Source organism: Ochotona curzoniae, unplaced genomic scaffold (genome assembly GCF_017591425.1).
Source record: "Ochotona curzoniae isolate NIBS_2020 unplaced genomic scaffold, NIBS_Ocur_1.0 scaffold_4506, whole genome shotgun sequence".
In the NCBI taxonomy this organism is placed as follows: Eukaryota; Metazoa; Chordata; class Mammalia; order Lagomorpha; family Ochotonidae; genus Ochotona; species Ochotona curzoniae.
This window is the reverse complement of record NW_024467119.1, coordinates 20,789,441-20,813,589: the sequence shown is the minus strand read 5'-3', so window position 1 is coordinate 20,813,589 and position 24,149 is coordinate 20,789,441. Positions and strand designations below refer to the sequence as shown.

Genomic DNA, 24,149 nt, shown 5'->3' with positions numbered 1-24,149 from the left:
CGGGCCAACCGTCCCGCTGCGGCTCCCCCCGCCCCAGGCCTCCCCAGGGGCGCATGCGCAGCGCACTCTCCGGCCGCCGCACGCCTCAGCCGCGAGCCCCGGCCCGCTGACGTCATCTTGCGACCGCTGAGAGGTCCTTCCGCTCCTCCAGGAAAAGGAGTCCGCGCATCTCGGGCCCACAGAGGGGGTCTCGCTGCGCCCGGCGCTATCGCCGACAACTTCCCCCTGCCCTTCTTCAACAGCCTGACGTTCGGGCCTCACTCTTCGCTGCGACCGCTGGGCGGAGGAGGCAGCGGAGCGGGAAGGGGGCGGGGCGGGCAGGCGGCCGCGGCGCCAGGGGGTTGTTTACAACAGCGAGCGCTGCCCGGGATCCTTCCGCGGGGGCGGAGCCGAGGCAGCCGGCACTTGGTCCTGCCCTCCCCTCCCTCCCCAGCCTTCCCCGCGAGCGGACGCGCTAGCGCCTCTGTCTCGCTTTTTCTTATTTTTCCCCCCCTTTTCCCCGCTTTTTTTTTTCTCCCTTTTTCTCCCCTTCCCCCCTTTCACCATTTCCCCTCGGAGGCGCTTCCCCCGGGCAGGGGCAGAGCCGGTCTCCCCCTCCGCCTCTCCCCGGCCCCCGCCGCCCTATGGCGAGAGGGAGCCCCCTCCTCACCCGGGCACCAGCGGCGGCGGTTGGAGGAGCGGGACCGGCGGCGGCCTCGGGTCCAGAGTCAGCATGGAACTAACTCGCTGAACGAGCCACCGGCCGCCGGCGTGCGTCCCGCTCCAGCGCCCGCTCCCCACTCCCCCGGCCCGGCTCCCCCTCTCCTCTCCTCCGCAGTCGGCCCGGTCCTGGCGTCGCGCGTCCCGAGCGTCGCGCGCTGAGGGAAAATGAGGTGGTAACGGGCCCCCGGATGACCCCGTGTCACCACTGTGAGGCCTACAGCTCCGCCGGGGAGGAGGAGGAGGAAGAGGAGGAAGCGGAGGAGAAGGTGAGGGGCCGGGGGGGAAGGGGGCTCGGCGCGGGGACGCGCCCTCGGCACCGGTCCTCGGCCGCGTTGGAGACCCTTTACCGGGCCAGCCGGTTATGCCATCGGCGAGTAACTGTAGCCACGGCAGGTCGCTGATGTGGTGCGCGATGTGGGCTCGGCGAACCCGGTGTGATACACAAAGAAGGGGACACGCCCCCCGCCCCCTCTCTTCCAGACTTTGAACGAACCCTTGGCATGCCTGTCCTTGCAAAGCCGAGTGGACATCCCCGCCAGTGCTGCGGAGGCTCGGGCGAGGGGCGCACGGCCTCCCCCTCCGGTGGAGAGGCAGCCGGGGTGCAGAGCGGCGGGGAGGGGGGCAGTGAGTTGCACCCTAAAAGGCAGGTGGGGAATACTGCGTTAGGCCGGCCCAAGAGCCCATGGAGAGAGCCGATGATTTTGGTAGAAGTTGAGGGTTGGTTATCCGGAGTCGTGAGAGCGATCCGTCCGGGAAATTGGAAGAATTGAGACCCCGGAAGGTGTTGGGATGGCGAGCTTTGTAGTGGGGGTTGGGAGGGCGCTCAGCTTTTGAGCATCTACACTCAGGACCGCTGAGTAGTTCCCCTCTCGTTCAGTGCTCCCAAGAACCGCTCGGGACAGGCTGTGGAATCTCGTTTTACCGAGGAGGAGAAGAGATTTCATTGGATGAAGTTGTTTGCCCCTTAGATAAATCGCCCAGAGTGGGTCTTGTGCACAATTCAGTAAACCTGTACCGGTTGCAATGGCTCAATTGGCTGATCTTTCCTCTTCAAGCGCCAGGATCCCTATAGGCGCCACTTCCCATCCAGCTCCTTGCTTGTGGCCTGGAAAAGCAGTCAAGGACAGCCCAAAGCCTTGGGACCCTGCACCCTCGTGGGAGACCCAAAAGAGACCCCTGGTTTCCTGGCTTTGGATTGGTTTAGCTTCTGGTTTTTGGGAAAGGTGGAATGAAGAACTGCCTTTTTTTTTTTCTGTGAATGTTTGTAGATTAAACAGTAAAACCGTCTGTGCAAGGGCTTACTGGAGAAAAAAAAGATAAAAATCTTCCCTTGTGGTTGACTTTCCCAGATAGCGGCCCTAGCCAGGGCAGGGCCAGCCAAGCCAGCAGCCTTCAATTCCCTCCAGGTCTCCCGGGAGTGGCAGAGGTCCAAGTGTAGGGCTGCTTGGGTTGCTCATATTTGTAAACCATATCATCTAAGTTGGCCAATTTATTTGCATAGTTACTCATTAAATTCCTATATGATTCTTTTTATTCCAATAGAGTGTCTCCTTGGATTCCTGATTTTTTTTTACCTTCTCTGTTTTTTCTCGGATATAGCTGAAGATTAGCAGTTTTTGATCTTTTTAAAGAAAAGTTTTACTGATTTTTTTTTTCCTGTTCTCTATTTCATTAATTTACACTCTAAGGTTTATTATTTCCTTGCTTCTGGCTTAAAGAGATAACTTGTTCTGTTTCAGTTGTCTTAAAGTAGAAGATATCTGAAATCTTTTTTTAAGGTATTGTCTTATGTGTTTGAATGGCAGAATTACAGTGAGAAAAGTGGCAGAGATCTTTGATCTGCTGGTTCACTCCCCAGGTGGCTGCAGTAGCTGGTCTGAAGCCAGGAGTCTAGACCCTCTTGTGGGTGATCCCATGTGGGGGCAGAGTTTCAAAGAGTTGGGCCATCGTTTTGCTGCTTTCTCAGGCCAATAGCAGAGAGCTGGATCAGAGTGGAGCAACTGGGAAACAGATCAGTGCCCTTATGGGATGCCAGCACTGCAGGCAAGGCTTAAACCCGTAGGCCCCAAGATGACTTTTTAATTTTTTTTTTTAAATAAATTTAAGGTTCTGAGCAAGAATGTGTCCCATCCCTTCAAAAGCATCAAGCCTCAGCACATAGTGAACTCTAACCAGCAATATACCTGAAAAAGTCAGGAGCTTTGGTTCACCATACGTGTTCTCTGAATTGTTAGTGTGGTGTGGCCTTCAGAAACATTCAGCTGTTTTAGTACAGCTAGCATTAATTTAAAAGAGGCAGAATGTTCAGTTATGTGTGAATACTTATCTAAAAGAGTTGCTGGTTCATTCGCCAAGTAGCTGCAACAGCTGGAGCTAAGCTGAGCCAGTCCTAAACCAGGAGCTGCTTCTGAGTCTCCCACAAGGGTGCAGGTGGGCCCAAGGGCTTTATCCCTCCTCTGCTGTTGTCCCAGTCCATAAGTAGGGGGCTGAACCAGAAGTGGGTAAGTCAGGGTTACAGAAAGAGAAAGCCCTCCAGCTGCTGGTGTACTCCCAGCTGGCTGCCATAGCCAACACTGGGCTGGGCAGAAGCCAGAGCTTCATCCTAATGTTCCATAATGTTGGCAAGTAGTTGAGCCGTTTTCCATTGCTTTCCCAGGTCATTAGCAGGGACCTGGTTTTGAACCAGTGCCCAAGTGGAATGCTGCCTTTATCCACTACACCACAACACCGGCTCGCATGCGCGCTCTCATATATATATGTATATGGTGAGAATTCTTAAAATAACTGATAATTATAACAATATAATGTTTTAAAGAGCTATAAAATCTTATATTACCTCATAACATTTTTGTTTCTGTTTTACGAATTGCTTAATAAATGCTAACATATTTATATGCATATATTGCTACACTTATTCTGTAATTAAGCTAAAAAGATGATTTATGTTTGATTTTATAGGTAGCTACATCAAGCTGGGTGGCAGGCAGCTCCAAAGGATATCATGAAGTTTCCAGGACCTTTGGAAAACCAGAGATTGTCTTTCCTATTGGAAAAGGCAATCTCTAGGGAAGCCCAGATGTGGAAGGTGAATGTGCCGAAATTACCTACAAATCAGGTAAAGTTTTCCCTATTTATTCCATAGTTTTATTACAAATAGTGTACTGGTGCCATATGTAACTATGGGTATCTTGACAACTAATTGGTGAAGTGTCTACCATTAAGTGCTGTGTTTTTTTTTGAGAAACATCTCCTTGTTTCTTTATGAAACAAAATGAGTTAACCTTTTCAAAAAAAAAAAAAAAAAAAGCACAGGAAGAGAAAGACAATCAGAATGAGCCTCCCTCCACATGTCCTCAAAGTGACTGAAGCCAGGAGCCAGGAACTGCATCCTGGTCCACATGTGGCAGGAACCCAGTTACTGGGCCATCATCTCTTGTCCCCAAGAGTACACATTGGCAGGAAATTGTAGGCTGGAGCTGGAGCTGGGAATTGAACCTTGGTACTTTGATGCTTTGTTGATACTTGATACTTTGTTTGATACTTGGTACTTTGGTACTTTGTTGTTTTGTTTTCCTGTTAGCTTAGTTATGTATAGCTTTAGCTTTATGCTTATGTTCATTATATGATAGTTATATACATGTCCCTTTTTGAAGAAACTTAGTTATTTGAAAGGCAGAGTTACAGAGAGAGAAGAGCCAGAGACTGAGAAGAAAGAGAAGTCTTCTATCCACCGGTTCACTTCCCATATGACCACAAAGCCCAGAGCTGGAGGTTGGTTGGTCCAGAGCTAGGATCCAGGAACTTCTTCCAGGTCTCCCACCCGAGTGCAGGGGTCCAAGTAATTGAACCATCCTCTGTTACCTTTCCCACTACATTTGTAACAATGTTTCCTTTCTTTAAAGTCTAATATTAGGAGGCTTCAACGTTTGTGGAAAAATGATATTACAAGTTCTTAGAATTTTTCCATAGCCATTTTGAAGCCTCTTGTAGTGAGCTTTTATTTCTACATGCACATAATATGACGTGCTTTCCAAAAGTTCATGGAAATTACATTATCTTATTTCCCACAATTTTTTTTTAAGATTTATTTTATTTTTATTGGAAAGGCGGATATACAGAGAGGAGAGACAGAAAGGAAGATCTTCCATCCGATGATTCACTCCCCAGGTGGCCCCAACAGCTGGAGCTGAGCCAATCTGAAGCCAGGAGACTCTTCCGGGCTTTTGCAGGGTCCCAAAGCTTTGGGCTGTCCTCGGCTGCTTTCCCGGGCCACAGGCAGGGAGGGAGCTGGATGGGAAGCGTGGCTGCCGGGATTAGAACCGGTACCCATATGGGATCTTGGGCGTGCAAGGCGAGGACCTTAACTACTACACCGTTGCACCGGGCCCCCCCCACAAATTTTTTGCAGTATGTCTTATAGTTAGCCAGGGAGGATGAACATTTTGATACCATTGTCTTTTTATTGTTGTCATTGGAAAGGCAGAGTTTCTTCCAAGTCTCTCACATAGGTGCAGGTCCCAAGGCTTTTGGCCATTCTCTGCTGCTTTCCCAGGGCATAAGCAGGGAGCTGGATCTGGAGTAGAGCACTCGGGACATAAACTGGTACCCATATGGGATGCTGGTACTTGTAGGCAGTGGATTAGCCAGTAGAGTCATTAACTGGCCCTGGTACCAGTGACTTTACTTAACAAAAAGCACCCTTAGGAATAATAATCATGTCATGAACTTTGCAAAAGTTTATATGAGTTGAATCATGTATCTTTTTATCCCTAGTGCTTATCAAGAAATTTTTTTTTTAAAGTTTACATGGATGAATGTATTGCCACGTATCTTAAATTGTGTATGTTGTTTCAGGTTATCGCTTACACAGAGAGAGAGAGATGGAGGGATATCTTCCATTCACTTACTCATTCTCTAAAAGTCTGCAATAGACAGGGCTGGGCCAGACTGACGCCAGAATCTGCATCTGGGTCTCCTGAGTGGGAGGAAGGGGTGCAAATACTTGTTCTGTTGCCTTGTAAGTAATAGTGACAGAAATGCTTCCAGAAAGCAGAGTTGTGACTTTATCACAAGCACTCACTGGGCTACCAGGCCTGGCCCTGCAGGAAGCATTTAATGTGATATCTCTAGCAATTCATCATTTAATCTTGTGAAATCAATATCCTCAAGATTTTAGCTAGTGAGTAATGCAGTTACAATTTGAACCTTTTTCTGAAGTAGTTTACTTGTAATTATACTTTTTTTCTCCTGTATTTTTGTGTTCCTGTATGTGATTTTGTACATCGTTTGGTGATTCATTCATTTCAGCATATGCTGATTGAATATCTCTTATATTCTAGCACCTCTTCTGGGTATTGGGGATAGAGCAATAGAAGTAGCAAACTCCTGCCATTGCCTTACAACCTTCTACTGAGCCTCATCTTTTTTGAAACTGCATTTATAACCAGCCCTTTCTTCTTTCTATTGTTTGAGTCGGCACATAACCAACAATAGTATACTTGCAGTACATGATTGCATTACCATTTAATCTGACCCAGTCCTGTAGGTGATTGAATTCATGTTAGTGAGGTCATTGCAGAATGTCTAGGGGAGGAACCTAACATTTAACAACTTGCTGTGAGTTACAGCAAGCAGAAGCCATACTGGATGTTGATAAATTTGGGTCTGGTTGAGATAAAATGGAAAGGGTAAAGAGATGTGGAGAGGACTTGAGCTCTTCTGGAGTGACCCCAAGGAACAAGTACCTCTAATCATTCTAACTCCTCCTTTTTCCTCCACTGCTCTCCTGGACTGGTGTTTTTACTTGGTCCAGTTTATACTTTTTTAAAAAAATCTATATCTACCGTACTGTATAGTCAGACAAGAATATTAAACACCTGTCACTTCACTGTCACCTTATACACACACACATATATGTATATATTAAGAATTTTTTGAAGGGTGCAAATACTTGTTCTGTTGCCTTGTGGCAGCGTGGCCTAGCAGCTAAAGTCCTTGCCTTAAACGCGTCGGGATCCCATATGAGTACTGGTTCTAATCCCAGCAGCTCCACTTCCCATCCAGCTCCCTGCTTGTGGCCTGGGAAAGCAGGATGGCCCAAAGCTTTGGGACTCTGCACCTGTGTGGGAGACCCTGGTTCCTGGCTTCGGATCAGCACAGTACTGGCCGTTGCAGTCACTTAGGGAGTGAATCACCGGATGGAAGATCTTCCTCTCTGTCTTTCCTCCTCTCTGTATATCTGACTTTGTAATTAAAAAAAATTCTTTTTTTTTTTTTGAAAGATTTATTTGTATTGGAAAGACAGATATATGAGAGAAGGAAAGATAAAGATCTTCATCCAATGATTCACTCCCCAAGTGGCTGCAACAGCTGGTGCTGCGCCATTCTGAAGCCAGGAGCCTCTTCTGGGTCTCCCATGTGGTTACAGGGTCCCAAGGCTTTGGGTTGTCCTCGACTGTTTTCCCTGGCCTGAGCAGGGAGCTGGATGGGAAGTGGGGCTTCCAGGATATGAACCAGCGCCCATATGGCATCCCGGTACGTGTAAGTGAGGACTTCAGCCCCTGGGCTACTATGTTGGGCCCCTTTCCAGGACTTTTTCTTAAACAATTTATTCTTCTATTAATTTATTTGAGATAGATGGAGAGAGAGTTCCGATTCACAGGTTCATGCTGCAAATGCCCACAACAGCTGAAGCTAAGCCAAGCAGAAGCCAGCAACTGGGATTTTTATTATAATTTTAGGATATAGTTCCTTAGGTTCTGGGATTTCCCTTGCCCTCTACCCAAACCCTTCCCTGCGCTGGATAATAGCAGAGAGTTCAGCATCCTGTTGAGATCTATTTAACGGTTTTGTTGGGAGCCCATCTTTGAACTGGAATTCTTTTCTTTCTTTCTTTCTTTCTTTTTTTAAATTATTTATTTGAAGGTCAGAGTTGGGGGGGGGTAGAGAAAAATATCTTCTATCTTCTAGTTTACGCCCCAGATGGCTGCAGTGGCCAGAGTTGGCCCAATCTGAAGCTAGGAGTTGCTTTTGGTCTCCCATGTGGGTATAGGAACCCAAGCACCTGGGCCATCCTCCGCAGCTTTCCCAGGCACTTTGGCAGGGAGCTAAACTGGAAGTAGAGCAGCTAGAACTTCAACTGCACTCATATGGGATGCCAACCCTCTAAGTGGCAGCTTTACACACTATGCCACAGGTCTGGCCCCTATTTCAAGGAATTTATTAATTTGAATTGTCAATTTCTGTAAAATTGCCCATAGTGTGTTGCAGTTTTTTAGTATTGATGGAAATCTTTTCATGTCTTGCTTGATTAGTGTTTTCTTCTTTTATTCAGTCTTGTTTAAGTTAATAATTTTGTTGATTTTTCTGTTGTAAGTTTTGTATTTTTAAAGAAATGTTTTACTCTTACTTTTTTTTAGAATGCATTTGTTTGTTTAAAAGTCAGAATTAAGGAAAGGGAGATCAGTCCTGCATCGCTTGGTTCACGCCACAGATTGCCACAACATTTTTGATTGAGGACCAGACCAGGCCAAAGCCAGAAGCTTCCTCTAGGTCTCCATGTTGCACCCTGGGTTGTCCTCTGCTGCTTCTCCCAGGCCGTTAGCTGTGAGCCAGAAGAGAACCTATACCATTGTGGTATGCTGGAACCACAGGTGATGGCTTACCTGCTGGACACTCTGGCTCTTCAGTGATTTCTTCCAGTTGAAATTGACTGTTTCTTATGATAGATGGTTAAGTGGTTTCTAGCTTTTCTTCTTTTTAATGTATGCATTTAGAGCTATAAATTTTCCTTAAAGCATAGCTGACTAGCCATGTGTAATGTTACATTTACACACTGCGTTCTTAACTTAAATTTTTTAGTTCTAGTAATTTTCCTCTGAATTTGGAGGTGGAGTGGGCTTCATTTCTCTAATGAAATTCTTTCTTTTCATCTGTTTTCTTTTTTTCCTGTTTTCTTGTACATTAAGTCCTTACAGTATTCTCAATATTTCTGCCATCTGTTTTCTTGTATTCTGTTTCTTGGTTCTGTCTCTTACCGTTCCTGATCATTTTTGATTCAGTCCTGAACACTGTAAAAATTGTACCATTCTTGAGCACAGCACCCTCTATGTAGCATGGAGGATCCTGTGTCCTTCCATTTGGGTTGGACCTGAGCTGACTGAAGGGCGGGTAGCAGCTGGCTTGGGTATCATCTTCCTCTGGTTTGCCCCAGTTAGTACACTCCAGTCAAAGATTCCAATTCAGATTTTGGAATAATCACCAGGGTGTTTTAATTCCTAAAGGATGTTGAACTGTCTTTGAACTGATTCTTGTTTTTCAGAGGTTTTCTGTATAACCTCTTAGATCTCTGTTCTATCTACCTTCAGATTTTCATTCAGAAATTCAGCTGTTATACTCTGAACACTCTGTTTTCTTAGTAAGTTCTTCACTGTAAGTCTCTAGCTCTGAAAAGGTGTGATAATTTCTTCTTAGCTTCTTGTTCTACTCACAAGATGGGCAAATACTCTAAAGCAAAAGCACCTACAAATGTTGAATTCATCTCTTATCTCCTTTTCAAAATCCTGCCCCCTTAAGGTCTTGTGGGTGGTCCTAGCAGTTGTGGCCCCTTTAAAAACAGATTGCTATAGCTTCTCTACTTGTTGTCAGCCAAATGTGTAGGTTTGCTGAAATCTGTTTCATTATAGCCAAAAGCAGAAGTTTTAAAATAATTATTGGAAAGGCAGATCAGATTTATGGAGAGGAGGAGAGAGAAGGATCTTCTGCTGTTGGTTCATTCCCCAAATGGCTGCAACAGCCGGTGCTGAGCCAATCCGAAGCCAGGAGCCAGGAGCTTCCTCAGAGCCTCCCACATGGGTTCAGGGTCCCAAGGCTTTGGGCTGTCCTCAGTTGCTTTCCCAGGATGGGAAGTGAAGCAATTGGGACACAAACCAGTGCCCATGTGGGATCCCAGTATTTCCAAGGTGAGGACTGAGTTTTTGTTTGTTTGTTGTTGTTGTTTTATTATTACATTTTTATACACCTGGTGGGAGAGTTGTGTTTTGTTTTTTAAAGATTTATTTATTTGAAAGAGACTTGAGACAGACACCAAGATCTTCCAGCTGCTGTTTCATTCCCAAATGGTAGCAGCAGCCAAAGGCTGGGCCAGTCTAAAGTTAGTAGCTTCTTCCAGGGCCCCACATGGTTCTGCGGCCCAAGTTCTCAGCCCATCTGCTGCTGCTTTCTTAAAGGCACTTTAGCAGGGAACTGAATAGGAAGTGAAACAACCACAGAACCTGCCCAGCAGGATAGCAGAGGATGGCCTAGCTGGTCAGGTCCCAGCCACTCAAATGGAATGCCTGGTTCTAGGCTGGCTCTGACCAGGTTTGTTTGGACCAATCGGGAAGTAAACTAAATGCACAGGAGTTTGATCTGTGTCTGTCTCACTGCCTTTCAGTAAGTGTTTTCAAAAAGAAAGACAAGTCAGCAATAAATTGGGTTTGAAGGAAGGTGTGATTTTTGTAGCCCATAGGAAAAGAGCCACTTTGTAAGCCTGTGAACTACACTGACAGAAAGGGAATGATGTCCACTCTGGGCAGTGACAGTTACGCTTATTGGACTTGCAAAGGAAATCAAGATGGGTAGAGATTATTAGAAATTAATACCTAATAAGCAAACAATTTTATAAATCAGAATGGCAGCAAATTTAAGGCAGTTTATGGAACTAAAGCCATATGTTTGATGGAGTCTAGATGCACAGAGATAGAGTATATATCCTACAAACTAATTCTCATAAGATAGAAGGAACTTAAGTCAGGCTATTAAAACCAGAATTAGAGGGGCAGATGTTTGGTACAGTGTTCAATTGCTGTTTAGAATGTTAACATCCCTTACAGGGATGCACTTCCAGAATGCCTCTGCTTCTAACCCAGCCTCCTGTTAATATGTCCTCTTGGGGCTTACGTAGTTGGACCCCTATTGACTGTTGGAAGACCTAAATTTAATTCCAGGATGTTGGCTTTGGGCTGGCCAAGGCCTGACTTACAGATATTTGGAGAGTGAACCAGTGAGTGGAAGACACTCTAGTGTATCTGTGATTTCAAAAAGCTAATAAAGCCCAGAATTTTTCTCACAGTCTCAAAAAAATTGCAAAATGCCAATGTCAGGAACTAGACATTGGGAAATGAGAGGAAGCAATACAACCTAACAGCCAGGATCATGAGCGTGACCGCTGGTTCCAGAGTATCTCTTAGTTTCATATAGCCTTTTTTTTTTAGATTTTTTTTTTAATTGGAAAGATTTACAGATAGAAGGAGAGACAGAAAGATCTTCCATCCACTGGTTCACTCCCCAAGTGTGTGCAACAGCTGAAACTGAGCCAGTCCGAAGCCAGGAACTTTTGGATCTCACACTGGTGCAGAGTCGCAAGGCTTTGGGCCATCCTCTGCTGCTTTCCTAGGCCACAAGTAGGGAGCTGGATGGGAAGTGGAGCTGCCAGGGTACAAACCTGTTCCCATATGCGATCCCAGTGGTTTGTAAGGTGAGGACTTTAGCCACTAGGCTACTGCACAGGGCCCTCCTTTTTTTTCCCTCTTCATATGGTTTCTTTTTGTTTGTTTGTTTTTAAGATTTGTTTTACTATTTTTATTGAAAAGTCATATACAGAGAGGAGAAGAGACAGAGAGGAAGATCTTCCACCCGATGATTCATTACCCAAGTGACCACAATGGCCGATGCTGCACTGATTCAAAGCCAGGAGCCAGGAATTTCCTCCAGGTCTCTCCCATGCAGGTGTAGGATCCCAAGGTGTTGGCCTGTCCTCACCTGAATTCCCAGGTCACCGGCAGGAAGCTGGATGGGAAGTGGGGCTGCCAGGATTAGTACTGGCGCCCATATGAGATCCTGGTGTGTTCAAGGCGAGGACTTTAGCTGCTAGGCCACTGTACTGAGCCCTCCATATAGTTTTGGAGGGTACTTTGAAATTTACCTCTGAACAAAGGGTTTGCAGGAATCCTTGGGCACCAGACAAATGAGGGCAGCCATGAAACTTCTAAATGGAATTAAGTACTCAAGACGAACTAAAATTCTACCACTGCTTTTGTCTAAATTCCAAATACATGAAAGTGTTGTTACGTATGACACACCCAAAAAGCAACAGTAAACTTACCGAAGGGAAGTTAGAAGGGTCATGTATTCTGATGAAACTTTTAGGGAGAAGAACAATATAGGAGGAACAATAAGAATTTAGAATACAATGAATTCCAGCTGTAGATGTGTCAAATACAGTGGGAAAGTATGGCAGAAAAAAGATGACAAGAATATCATTATTTGACATTTGACATTAAACAACATAGATCGATGTTGTGGCATAGAGAGTAAAGCTACCACATGCAATGCCATCATCCCCTGTAGGTGTTGGCTGTTGCCCCAGCCGTGTACCTCTCCCTCTGTGTGTGACTCTTCTGAAATACTTTCACTGAGAAGTGAAATGAGAGGAAGGGAAGAAAGAGAAATTGGAATAGTGAGAAAGGAAGTTGGTAGAAATTGTAGCAGATGTTACAGTGAGCAGCAAATTATGTATTCCCTGTCTGCTAGAGAAAGCTGAGAGCTTTCCACTGAGATACATGTTTGTGAAGAACATTACATGACCCTTTCTACTTTAGTAGTTCCTTACGCACCTTAGAAGAAAAAAATTCATAAATTTCATAAAATCGATCCTTAATGAACAAGAACATTTAAGACAGTATCTTCCTTAAAGGTTTAAGTGATTGGGGCTAATGTAGTAGTGTAGTCTAGGGTTAAGCCATGGCCTGCAACACTGACATTCCAAATGAGCATTAGCTCAAGTCTCACCTGCTTCGGATCCAGCTTCTTACTCATGTTCTTGGGAAAGTAGCAGCAGACCCAAATGCTTGGACCAAATGCTCCTTGCACTCCTGTGCAACCCAAGGGGACTCCTGGCTTTGGCCAGGCCAGTCTTAGCTGTTGGAGCCATTTAGGAAGTGAATCCGTGAGTGGAGGATATCTCTGTCCCTCCCTCCTTGCCTCTCTGTAAAACTGCCTTTCCAAGTCTTAAAACGTAACTACTGTCTACCTGACAATAGGTTTTTTGATTCCCTGAGCTCCTGATTCTAGCTGCCTGCTAATGTGTACCCTAGCCAGCTGGTGATGGCTCAGGTCCCTACTCCCATGTGAGAGATGTACACTGAGTTCAGTGTACTGGCTTTGGCAATGCCCAGCTCTGAATGGTTATGATTGGCATTTGGGGAGTAAACAAGTAAATGGAGGACATTTCTATTTCTGTATCTTTCATTTTAAAATTAAAAGATTCTTTTATGTCAAAAGACAAATGCATTCTTTGAAACAAACTGATTCTAGTGAGATGAAATAGTAAAGAGTTTAGAAAGAAGGGATGACCTTTGGCTGTGGTATTAAGTACAGCTACTGCCATGTAAATTTATCTTCAATTCTTTTACAGGTTTTGAATAACCTTAAGGGCATGTTCAAGACAACACGTTTTCTAGAGTATTAACTAGCCTTTTATGAGAGAATTGTGAACATACTTCTGATGATAACCTGATGTTTTAAATTTTATTTCTGTGTAATTGTTCCCTTATAGAATGTTTCTCCATCCCAGAGAGATGAAGTAGTTCAGTGGCTGGCCAAACTCAAGTATCAGTTCAATCTTTACCCAGAAACATTTGCGCTGGCCAGCAGTCTTTTGGACAGATTTTTAGCTACTGTAAAGGTAATTATTTTAAGATGACTCTTACATATTACCTGTTGTTTGAAAGTTTATATTATGTGCTAAGCCAGGTAATAGAATTGGATTATTGGATTCTATGTTGTTAGTAAATATGCTATCAATGGAAAGTATGTAGAAGATGTATATACTTATAAGACATGGTATTTTCTGTTCTTTAAATTTTTAGAAGCATTTTTAACTGCAGTCTTTTTTGCAACACATTAAAATTCATAATTGGGATGCAGTGTTTTTCATCTCTTGATTTTATACAAATCACATAGCATTTGTAGACTGTTAGTCATCTTAGGATGAGTATTGATGCACTAGACAGTCACATTAGCAAATATGTCTATTGCACATGTCTCACTAGTACTACTTACTAAATACATTGTTTTTATGAACAATATATAAATACTTTCTAGGGGTAAATTTTGGAATATTAACAGAATGTCAAAACTTTAGTAACTTTGTTGAAAAGCAGCAAACATATTAATACATGTTGTATTATTCCTTTTGCTAAGATACATATTGACTGTTATGTTAACTTGGTAAGCCCTCAGTGAGTTTAAAACAGAAAGCATTTCTCTAATGGCTAAGCATGAAAGAAAAGTAGTTCAACCATAGCCATTTTTATATGTAGTGGTATGTAAACTTGGGGAACTCCAAATTAGAGGCCTTTATTTGGCATAGAAACAGCCCTAAGAATTATGGAGTGTCAGTTGGATAGCCACTCAGGTACCGCTTATTTCAGATTTATATTCTTACAAGACTGAGAACAATTAATTGTAATAATGCTGACTGCCTGAAATCTGAGTAATCTGAAAAACCCTTTATCTCAAGCCTGGCATAGTAGCCTAGTGGCTAAAGTCCTCACCTTGAACGCACCAGGATCCCATATGGGCACTGGTTCTAATCTTGGCAGCCTCACTTCCCATCCTGCTCCCTGCTTGTGGCCTGGGAAAGCAGTTGAGGACAGCCCAAAGCCTTGGGACCCTGCACCCACGTGGGAGACCTGGAGGAAGTTCCTGGCTCCTGGCTTCGGATCAGCTCAGCACCGGCTGTTGCAATCTTTGGGGGAGTAAATCTTCGAATGGAAGATCTTCCCCCTGTCTCTCTTTATATCTTTTTTTTTTTTAAGGTTTATTTTTATTATGTTTTTATTGGAAAGGCGGGTATACAGAGAGGAGAGACAGAGAGGAAGATCTTCCGTCCGATGATTCACTCCCCAAGTGAGCGCAACGGCCGATGCTATGCCAATCCGAAGCCAGGAGCCTCTTCTGGGTCTCCCACACAGGTGCAAGGTCCCAAAGTTTTGGGCCGTCCTCGACTGCTTTCCCAGGCCACAGGCAGGGAGCTGGACGGGAAGTGGGGCTGCTGGGATTAGAATCGGTGCCCATATGGGATCTCGGGCTTGCAAGGCGAGGACCTTAACCACTTGTGCCACCGTGCCGGGCCCTCTCTTTATATCTTTTTGATAAAATTTTTTTTTTTAAATGTTAAAAAAAAAAAACCCTTTATCTCAGCAACAAATTCCCATTTTCCTCCATGAGAGCTAACTGATTATTCTGCATAAAAGTGAATTTTTGTGTCCTTTCTTGATGGTATATTTTTCAAAGTTAATGCAACACTCATTGTAGCTTTTCTTAGAAAAGATGAAGATGTAATCAATAGAATACTATATGTGGAGGTGCTTTCAAACCCATACTGATGTAACAGTAGTTAATCTAAAACATTGATAATATTAAACCATCTTCTATATGCCATGTGGATAGCAGAGTGGAAGAGAGTCCACTTAGACTGAGACAGTGGTCATTGGCCAATTAAGTATAGCAAATGTTGAAGCAGGCTTTACTGGTTTTAGTTTTTATTGTCTGTGCATTATCTCATTTACTTGGTACTTTATATAAATGAACTAAATTGTTCTAATTGCTTCATTGGAAGACATGCTGAAAAGTGTCTTACAGGAATTTTTTTAAATAGGAAAACAGACAAAAGCATTTTCAGTGTGTTTTCAAACTTGGGAAAGAAAACTGTTTTCTACTAATCTGTTTAATTTTGGAAATATTGTTTATTAAATAGAAACTTGTTTTCTGAAATCAGGCTTTTCTCTCCTGGGTAGAAATTACCTCTGGCTAGCTAGTCTTGGTTGAGTGTCCAATAAAATTATGTTCATTGTTTCCAGCATATCATGTGGCTGGGATTGTGATATTAAAAGTTAACTCATCTAGTAAGGAATGGATCTAGAAATGTATTCTGTAGAACAGTGTGCATTCTTATCTCTTTTTAAAACAGTATGCCCTTGGACATCACTGTTTTACCCCCTCTTCAAATTTTAGGCCCACCCGAAATATTTGAGTTGTATTGCCATCAGCTGTTTTTTCCTAGCTGCTAAAACTGTTGAAGAAGATGAGGTAATAATTCCTTTCAAGATTAAACATGTTTCTGTTTCGAAAATTTTGGTTGACTATCCTATTGTTTGACAAAAGCAAAAATGAGTTTATTCTTTGTCTTCCCTGCCCTTACTCCTGTTTGCTCTCAATAGAGAATTCCAATATTGAAAGTATTGGCAAGAGATAGTTTCTGTGGATGTTCCTCATCTGAAATTCTGAGAATGGAGAGAATTATCCTGGATAAGTTGAACTGGGATCTTCACACAGCCACACCATTGGATTTTCTTCACATTGTAAATATGCACGTTTAAGTCTTTCAGGTTCTTACTTGAATCTGTAGTGTGCTTCAGTAATTTGAAACATATATAGAGTGCCATACATTTATTTTGTACTGCTTTTTAGGAAAATCACAAAAATTAGTCAAGAAAAATTAGAAATTCAGATATTTGTCAAATTACTGAAACTAACATTGCAAGCTTAGAAATCAAGTAATATGTAAGGGACTCTCATCAGGTTGCTTTTGTTGTTTTTTGTTTTTTCCTTGTTCCCCCAGTTCCATGCCATTGCTGTGTCAACAAGGCCACAGTTACTGTTCAATTTGCCCAAACTGAGCCCATCTCAGCATTTGACCATCCTCACCAAGCAACTACTTCATTGTATGGCCTGCAGCCACCTTCTGCAGTTCAAAGGATCCATGCTGGCTCTGGCCATGGTTAGTTTGGAAATGGAGAAACTCATTCCTGATTGGCTTCCTCTTACAATTGAACTGCTTCAGAAAGCACAGGTAGGGATCAGTCTAAGCATGAAGGATTTTTCCTAATAGAATACATGTGATTATCAGATGATTCTTATCTTAAAATGGTGTGTCATTCTTAATTGTAACAAGTTTGTGGAGTAGTTATCTTTTTGTCTGAAAACATTTAATTTTCTTGATTCTTCTAAATGCTAAACTGATTGTGTATAAGAATTTTAAAAAGTTAACAGTGTATTCCTTTAGGTTTATGTAAATAAGCCTCAGGCTATGTTTTCATGTGTTCTCTGTTTCATTCTTTAATAAAAAATGAAAACAACTTTTATTTTTCAAGTTGTTTAGACAAGCTAATCATTTGCTGGCTAGCAAGTGGAAATTTTGTGCAGACCCTGACAGAAGCTATCTTTCTGAAAGATTTTTTTCCTAGTGTTTTCTATGCTTTAAATTAATTCATATATTTTGTCTGCTGTTATATAATAGGTTGATAAATTATAAGCAAGCTCAGTCAAGATACTTAGTAAAATTCTTACCTAAGTAGAAAGGTAATAATAGGGGCTATATGTTAGCACCTGCTTTAAGAAAAAGCTTTTTCTTCTCATATAGCAAAATAAAACTAGCTGTATGACACAATGCTCATTGAGCCCATGAGCCTACTTTCTTTGCCTTTTTGGTGGCTTTGTTTATTTTCATTCAGCAGTAGGTTGTCTGAGTTTCATTGGATTTTACTTAGCTTAAATTCTAAGCTTAAAAATGTTTTGACTAAAAATACTAATTACAACAAACTGTCATTTTATAGTAAAATTTTAGAAAAAATACTACTTACTTAAATGTATTTTTGTAAGATGGTTAATAGATGTGAGCTAAGATGTGTTAAAGTATCTCTGGTCAGCATTGTGGCATAGCAGGTAAAGGCACTGTGTATGATGCTGGCATCCCTTGTGGGCACTGGTTCATGTCTCAGCTCCTCCACTTGTTACCTGGCTCCTCCACTTGTTACCTGGCTCCCTGCTAATGGCCTGGAAAAAGCAGCTGAAGACAGCCCCGAGTAGTGTTGGACTCCTACCTGAGAAAGCTCTTGTTTCTTGGCTTTCAGAGGAGTGAACTAGGGGATGGAAGATCTTTCTCTATAAGTAAGACTTGATGGAGTCTTCCTAAAAATCATTTCATTCAGTCTTTTATTTTATAGCTGCAACTTAAGGAACCTGAGGTTTTCTTAGCATCACCTACAACTGCTTAGTAGTGAAGAAGCCAGGAACTATTTCCATGTCATACAAAACTGTACAGATGTGGATTTTGAGAGTTTTTCTGTAGAAATGGGGGCGTTTTCCTTACTTTCCCCAACCAGAATCTGATACACACAAGCCCAGAATACAAAGTAGAAAAAGAGCAAAATGTTTTCAGTGTGGTCTTTTCTCTTGATGAGCTGTTTGGATGTAGTCTGAAACACTGTTCCATTTCCTCATGTACCTGTATAAGTATTTATTTACAATATGATATACACAATAAGGATACAATGATTTTATTTAAGTTCTCTTGATCCATCCAGTATTCCAGTTGCAGTGGGAGGATAGTGAGCAAAGTAAGGTCACAAAACTTGGTAGACTTTGGATTCAATCTTACAGCTCTGCTCTAAAGCCATCTTGGGCTGTAAACTAACCCTTATAGTCCAAATGTCATGATTCCTGGGTTTTTAGAACTTAGCTCTGTTTTTGAGAAGTTAACCTCTGTTCAGGTGGGAACCCCATGTCTAATCTCTTTGTAATTACCTTGTTTATGTGTTATTTTTGTTTAAGATTTATTTATTTTGTTGGAGAGATCGGCTTGACAGAAAGATATTTATCTGATGGTTCACTTTCCAAATGGCCCCAGTGACTGAAGCTGAGCCAATCTGAAGCCAAGAGCTTCTTCTGGGTCTCCCATGTGGGTGCAGGGGCTCAAGGCCTTGAGGATTCTGCTGCTTTCTCATGCCATAAACAGGGAGCTGGATGGGAAGTAGAGCAACTGGGACAAGAACCAGTGTCTATGTGGGATGCTGGTACTTGCAGGCAGAGGATTAGAGGGGTAATGGACAGCTCAACTCTAACCTTTCTTTTATAGGATTCTGAAAGTATTGACAGAAGCTTCATTTCTTCTCTGTGCCTTACTGGTCAAGTTTATTTTACATCCCTGGGGGCAGAGAGAAGATCTAACATACAGTGGTAGTGAACTTGATAGTGGTAGGACAAATTTGATATCAGTTAATAGTTTCTTACCCATAATATCTAGGGACTGTCAAACAAAATAGTAAATATTAATGTCTGCTGCTTGCATTTCTTATTTTGTGTTTCTGGGATTTACATTTGTACTACCTAGTGAACAACACCAGCCCTTCATCCTTGTTCTGCTGGTTAATTCTCAGTTAATAAGTGAAAATAATAGCAAATGCATATAATTTTCCTTTTTTTTTCCCTCTGTGATATACCAATTATAGAGAGATATAAGACTTAAAACATGTCCAAAATACCCATAAAATATAGCAGCTTGGGTAAAAGATGATTCCTGATAGTTAAATGATCAAGATAGACTTCCTGAAGGTGGTGACCTATATAGCCAGTCCTGGATGAAATGGGTAATACTTTTTGAAGAGGGAGAAACAGGATGAAGGATGATGTACACATATATATTTTAAAGATTCATTTAAAAGAAAAAGAGATCTGCTGTAGCAACAGGAGGGAGTTCCAGGGAAGGAAAGACCAGTATAAACTTTAAAAGGGAAGGAATGGAGAACACAAAGTTGGGGTGTGTTAGGAAAGAAGGCTGGGGTCATGTTATGGAGGCTTTGTTAATACCAGTGCTAATAAAGCAGCTTATTAGCTTGTTTCTTGTGCAGTGCCACTTAAATATGAGAAGAGAGCAATAAGGGGGAAGGAAGGTAGAGAAACTGTTCATTGAAGGTCAGATTTTGAAGGCCTTCTAGAAACTTAGAAGTGAAAAGATGAGTATGATAATACCTGAGTCTGTATGTCGCTAACGGAAATACTAAATGTTGAATAGATGAATACAGTATGTTAAAGGTGACAGCAGGTTGATAAGAGAAACAGATGAGCATAGACTCACAGATGATAATTAGCAAAACTCCCCAACAAAATACATTTCTTGCTAGTGTTCATGTTTAAATTGTTGTAAGCTTAGCTAGACTGGCTTTCTTGTCCTTTCCCCCCTTTCCTCTGACTTCTTCCTTAATTTCTTCATGAGTTTTGTGTTTGAAAGAAGAGGCCAAGAGGGAAGGGCCTTGTAAAGAGAATGGGCTTTAAAAGGCAGCAAGTATCAGATATGCACCAGAGAAAAAAAGAATGCTTTCTGTTGTTATAAACTGCATACAGTTGGCAGAAACAGAGTTCACGTTCCAGTTATACTTACATTAGAAATAGATTTAGGTAAAATTTCTAAGGTGGGTAGGCTGGAGAAAATAGTTGAGTGAAAGGTAGAATATATGGAGAGAAAAGGCCGGGGGGCATCACGTGGAGACAGGCTCCAGGAAAGAGGAATGTCCAGCAAGATGAAAATGACCAGTTTTGTGATTTTTTTTCTCCTGATGCAGATGGAGAGCTCCCAGCTGATCCACTGTCGGGAGCTTGTGGCACATCACCTTTCCACTCCGGAGTCTTCCCTGCCTCTAAATTCCGTTTATGTCTACCGTCCCCTCAAGCACACCCTGGTGACCTGTGACAAAGGAGTGTTCAGATTACCTCCCTCCTGTGTCCCAGGCCCAGGTTTCTCCAAGGACAGCAAGCCCGAAGTGCCAGTCAGAGGTGCAGCAGCTCTCTACCATCATCTCCCAGCTGCCAGCGGGTGCAAGCATACCTCTGCTAAACGTAAAGTAGAGGAAATGGAAGTGGATGACTTCTATGATGGAATCAAGCGGCTCTATAATGAAGATAATGCGTCAGAAAATGTGGGTTCTATGTGTGGCACTGATTTATCAAGACAAGAGGGGCCTGCTTCCCCTTGTCCACCTTTGCGGCCTGTTTCTGTCATGTAGTTTGAGCAGGTGTTACCTTCAGGTGCAAACTAAGGTAGACAACTCCAGGAATGAGAACAAGGGAAAGGCAGCAAGCCTATGGATATGTACCTTACCAGGCTGATCTGAAGTGAGCCAGAAACAAACCCCAGCCCATTGACCTGTGTGGCTAATTTTAATTGAACACTTCACAGAAAGATCACTATATAGAGATAGATACGTATGTCTATCTGTATCTACTTTAAAATACCCAAAATATTTTTAAAAAGTAAAAAAAAATCCTTGTAGTATGTCAGTTCTATTCTCTGCTAAAATGTAATGTAGTTTGCCCTGTGTCAAATTTACTTTAAAATTCTAGAATTCATAGCTTGCAAATCCTGTCCCTGGCGTCCAAATTTTCCTGCTGCTTTTGCCTGCGTCTCCATGGAATTCTCATAAATTTTATGCATGTTGATCTATACCCCAACATCCACTGAATAAGAAGCCCTCCCCTACAAAATTTTTCAAGCATACTTGACATTTTCCTGATTCAAATTCTAAGTAGTTTGACAAGGAAAGTACCTTGGATTGTCCCACATGAGGCAGAGATGGTAATAGAACGTTTACATGACTTTTGTTGTCGCATTTCAATTTGTCATTTGAAAGCAAAAATCACTTTTATCTCTTGAAATGATGTATAATTAGGACATCATAGATTTGCTGAAAGCATTTTTGACATTGTATATAAAAGAATTTGTGATAAAGTTAATATATCAAGGTACTCACCAAAGAAAGAATTAAGTTTTTGTAATTGATGAGTTTTCACTCATTTATGTTCAGTAAGAGACTTGATTATCTAGATGTTGGGGCTGCTTTAACATGTAACAACTAAATTCAGTATCCTAGCTTTATGTTAAGTATTGGGATTTTCTGATAAGTTACTTCTGCTGTCTCCCCAACCCATCTTGGTTCCCCTTTAATGACTCCTGGATCCTGTGCTCCCTTTGCAGTCTGAAGAAGGCACTGCAGTCAGAACCATGTCCTGATGAGAAAAGCCTCTGGTAGCAATAAAAGTTGTCCTTAACCTCGGTTCTCTCTTTTTTCTGCTTGCTTCGGGATTGCTATTTCAACCAGGAAAGCAATCAGGAGTCAGAGTCACAAGCCTGCTGATCACACACACAAGGATTTGGATGCAGCTGAAAGGTTGTACAGAAGGATTATACCTTTACAGTGCTTTCTCTTTCACATGTCAGCTTCTCCTCTTTGTGGAGCTCTTTTTGGAAACTCACGTGGTTTACTACCTTGTATGTAGTTCAACCACATGTGAGGAGGAAGGCAAAGAAATGGAGGAACTCTATATACAGAATCAGGCTGGCCTCACAGTGTACAGTGGCTATTCAGGTCTGTAGGAGTTCAGCATCAGAATATCTCATTTATAGTCCAGTAGTTGCAAGTTGAACAGATGTTATAGTACAATAGGATTTTTTCTTGCTCTCCCTTGATTTTCTAGTATTAAAAATTTGGTCATTGATTTGGAACCTAACACTGTGTTTAGGGAACATGAACCCAAAGGGGATAGATGGACTGCTGGCTCTTCCCTTGTGGTTTATCTGAGCCCAGTTCTGTGATGGCACCTGGGAGATCTGACTCTTGGGAGCATCCTCTCAGCTGTGCCTTCCCTTCCTCAGCCTGCTGCAAATCCTTGTAACAAAAATGAAAGAACACACTCTGGTCCCAGTGATCAGGAGATCCTGAATGCTTCATTCTCTGGAAGGCTTCTGTTGGCCCTACATTAGTGAGAAGGGCAGGGCTGGAAATGAGAAGTGCTCCCAAATGCCAATACAAGATGATGTATCATGGGTTTGTCAGGTTTTCCCCCTTCCCCTGTGCCTTTAGCGCTGAAGGAAGCTGAAGGGTAGCTCTGTTCTGACAAGCTGCACATTTACTGTTGAGAAAATGAAGACGTTGGGATGCTTTCTCCTGTCAGAAATGATCTCTGTAGTCTCCACATTCCTGGATCTTCCAGCTGTGACAATTTATTCATTTTGCGGTTTCCTGAAGCAAGAAGGCAAGTTATGCTTAAGCATTATTGCCCAGAGTAGCATGATGGCATTTAGCTTGAGACTGTGTGAAGCTACTGATCTTCAGCCAGAGCTGTGGTGAGCCAAGTTCCCCTTGGGTAATGTGTACATGCTCACCCTGAAAGGTGTTGTGCCAAACAGGCATCCTCTGGTCACCGTTAGCATAGGTTGCATAATAACCCCAAGCCTCTAAAATTGTTAAAAATATAAAGTCTCTTCTACAAACATTAAATACTGTAAGCTTTGGCCACTAGGTGGTGCTTTTGGGAAAATAAAGCTGTTTTTCTGGGAGAAATTTAAGGTACAGGCCTGTGCACGTGAGGTAAGACTTCCAGCATGATAGGTGTGGTAAGGAGCAGAGTAGCCTAAAAATGATTGCCAGCAGCCTCAATCCTCTGACTTGACTTTGCTTTTAGTTTGTGTTGAATATGATTACTCATTAGAACAGAAGCATATGATCATTTAGCACAATTTGCTTGATAAGTTTAACAGTTACTATCATGTTGATGAGCTTAGCAGTTTTTGTGATGTGTTCATATGAGATCCTGTGCAGAACTGACATTCCTCCCGTGGGACAGAAATTCCTCTTGCTATCAGGAGCATCTGGGTTTAGGAGTACAGAGAAGCTCTTTCTGTTGACTTAATGTGTTACCTTCATAGCAAAGCAGAAACCATAACTGCTGAAGAAAAGTGTTTTGAGTAATTCCAGACGTAAGGAACAGTTTTCTCATTTCTTGGAAATGTCCCATTTTCTTGAGGCAGTCCTAGGCTAGCAACCTCTGAAATGCGATGGCTGATGAATGACCAGTAGCTTTCCAGTGTCTTCAGAGAAAGGGCTTGCTTTGTTTTTCCTCCAGAAATCTATGAAGTTTACAAGACAAGCGCAATCCCAGCACCTGATGGAAATGAGGCCCATATTGTGACGTAGCGAGTCTGGCATCTCACATGACACCAGTTCAAGTCCTAGCTGTCCCATTTCCAATCTACCTCATTGCCTAGCAAAAGCAACAGAGGATGGCCCAGGTATTTGGACCACTGATATCCATGTAGGTAACCTGGGATAAGCTTCTAGACTCTGGCTGTTGGAAGAGATTTCTGTAATTCTTCCAAATCTTTTTAAAAAGCTATGTGGAGGAACCTGGCACATTGGCTCAGAGGCTAAATCCTTGCCTTGCATCCACAGGGATTTCTTAGGCGCACCAGTTTGTGTCCCAGCTGTTCCACTTCCCATCCAACTCCTTGCTTGTGTGTGGCCTGGGAAAGCAGATAGGCCAAAGCCTTGGGACCCTGCACCCAAGTAGGAGACCTGGAAAAAGTTACTGGTTCCTGACTTCAGATCAGCTCAGCTCTGACTGTTGCTGCCACCTGGAGAGTGAACCAGTGAATGGAAGACCTTTCTGTCTCCTGTCTCTAAATCTAAGAAATTCTTTAAAAAAAAAAATGTCAAAGAGGGAAGCAAATTTTAAGTGAATGTTTAAAAACATAAGTTGCAAAATCTGTGGAGAATGGGTTAAACCCAGCCCCA

General features: G+C 42.6%; 1 protein-coding gene across 4 annotated transcripts; it reads left to right on the top strand.

Moving 5' to 3' along the window:
- The first annotated feature begins 420 nt into the window (after nucleotides 1-420).
- CCNI (cyclin I) lies at nucleotides 421-21,627 on the top strand. 4 transcript variants are annotated; one of them, XM_040967543.1, is made up of 7 exons: nucleotides 421-968; nucleotides 3,665-3,817; nucleotides 13,298-13,426; nucleotides 15,760-15,834; nucleotides 15,966-16,106; nucleotides 16,367-16,597; nucleotides 20,145-21,627. In XM_040967543.1, exons 1-7 carry the CDS (start codon nucleotides 891-893, stop codon nucleotides 20,583-20,585), a joined length of 1,248 nt encoding a protein of 415 aa, XP_040823477.1. In that variant the 5' UTR covers nucleotides 421-890; the 3' UTR covers nucleotides 20,586-21,627. The 4 variants fall into 4 exon arrangements, with proteins under 4 accessions (XP_040823477.1, XP_040823479.1, XP_040823478.1 ...); XM_040967544.1 differs by having other exon boundaries at nucleotides 867-968; nucleotides 3,661-3,817; XM_040967545.1 differs by lacking the exon at nucleotides 3,665-3,817.
- Nucleotides 21,628-24,149: the final 2,522 nt, after the last annotated feature.

Excerpts from the sequence above, each read along its gene's own strand:
- CCNI (XM_040967543.1), top strand. The coding sequence starts at position 891 with ATGACCCCGTGTCACCACTGTGAGGCCTACAGCTCCGCCGGGGAGGAG. Across the intron at positions 969-3,664 it reads AGGAGGAAGCGGAGGAGAAG|CTACATCAAGCTGGGTGGCA; the intron begins GTGAGGGGCCGG and ends TTTTATAGGTAG. Across the intron at positions 15,835-15,965 it reads AAACTGTTGAAGAAGATGAG|AGAATTCCAATATTGAAAGT; the intron begins GTAATAATTCCT and ends TGCTCTCAATAG.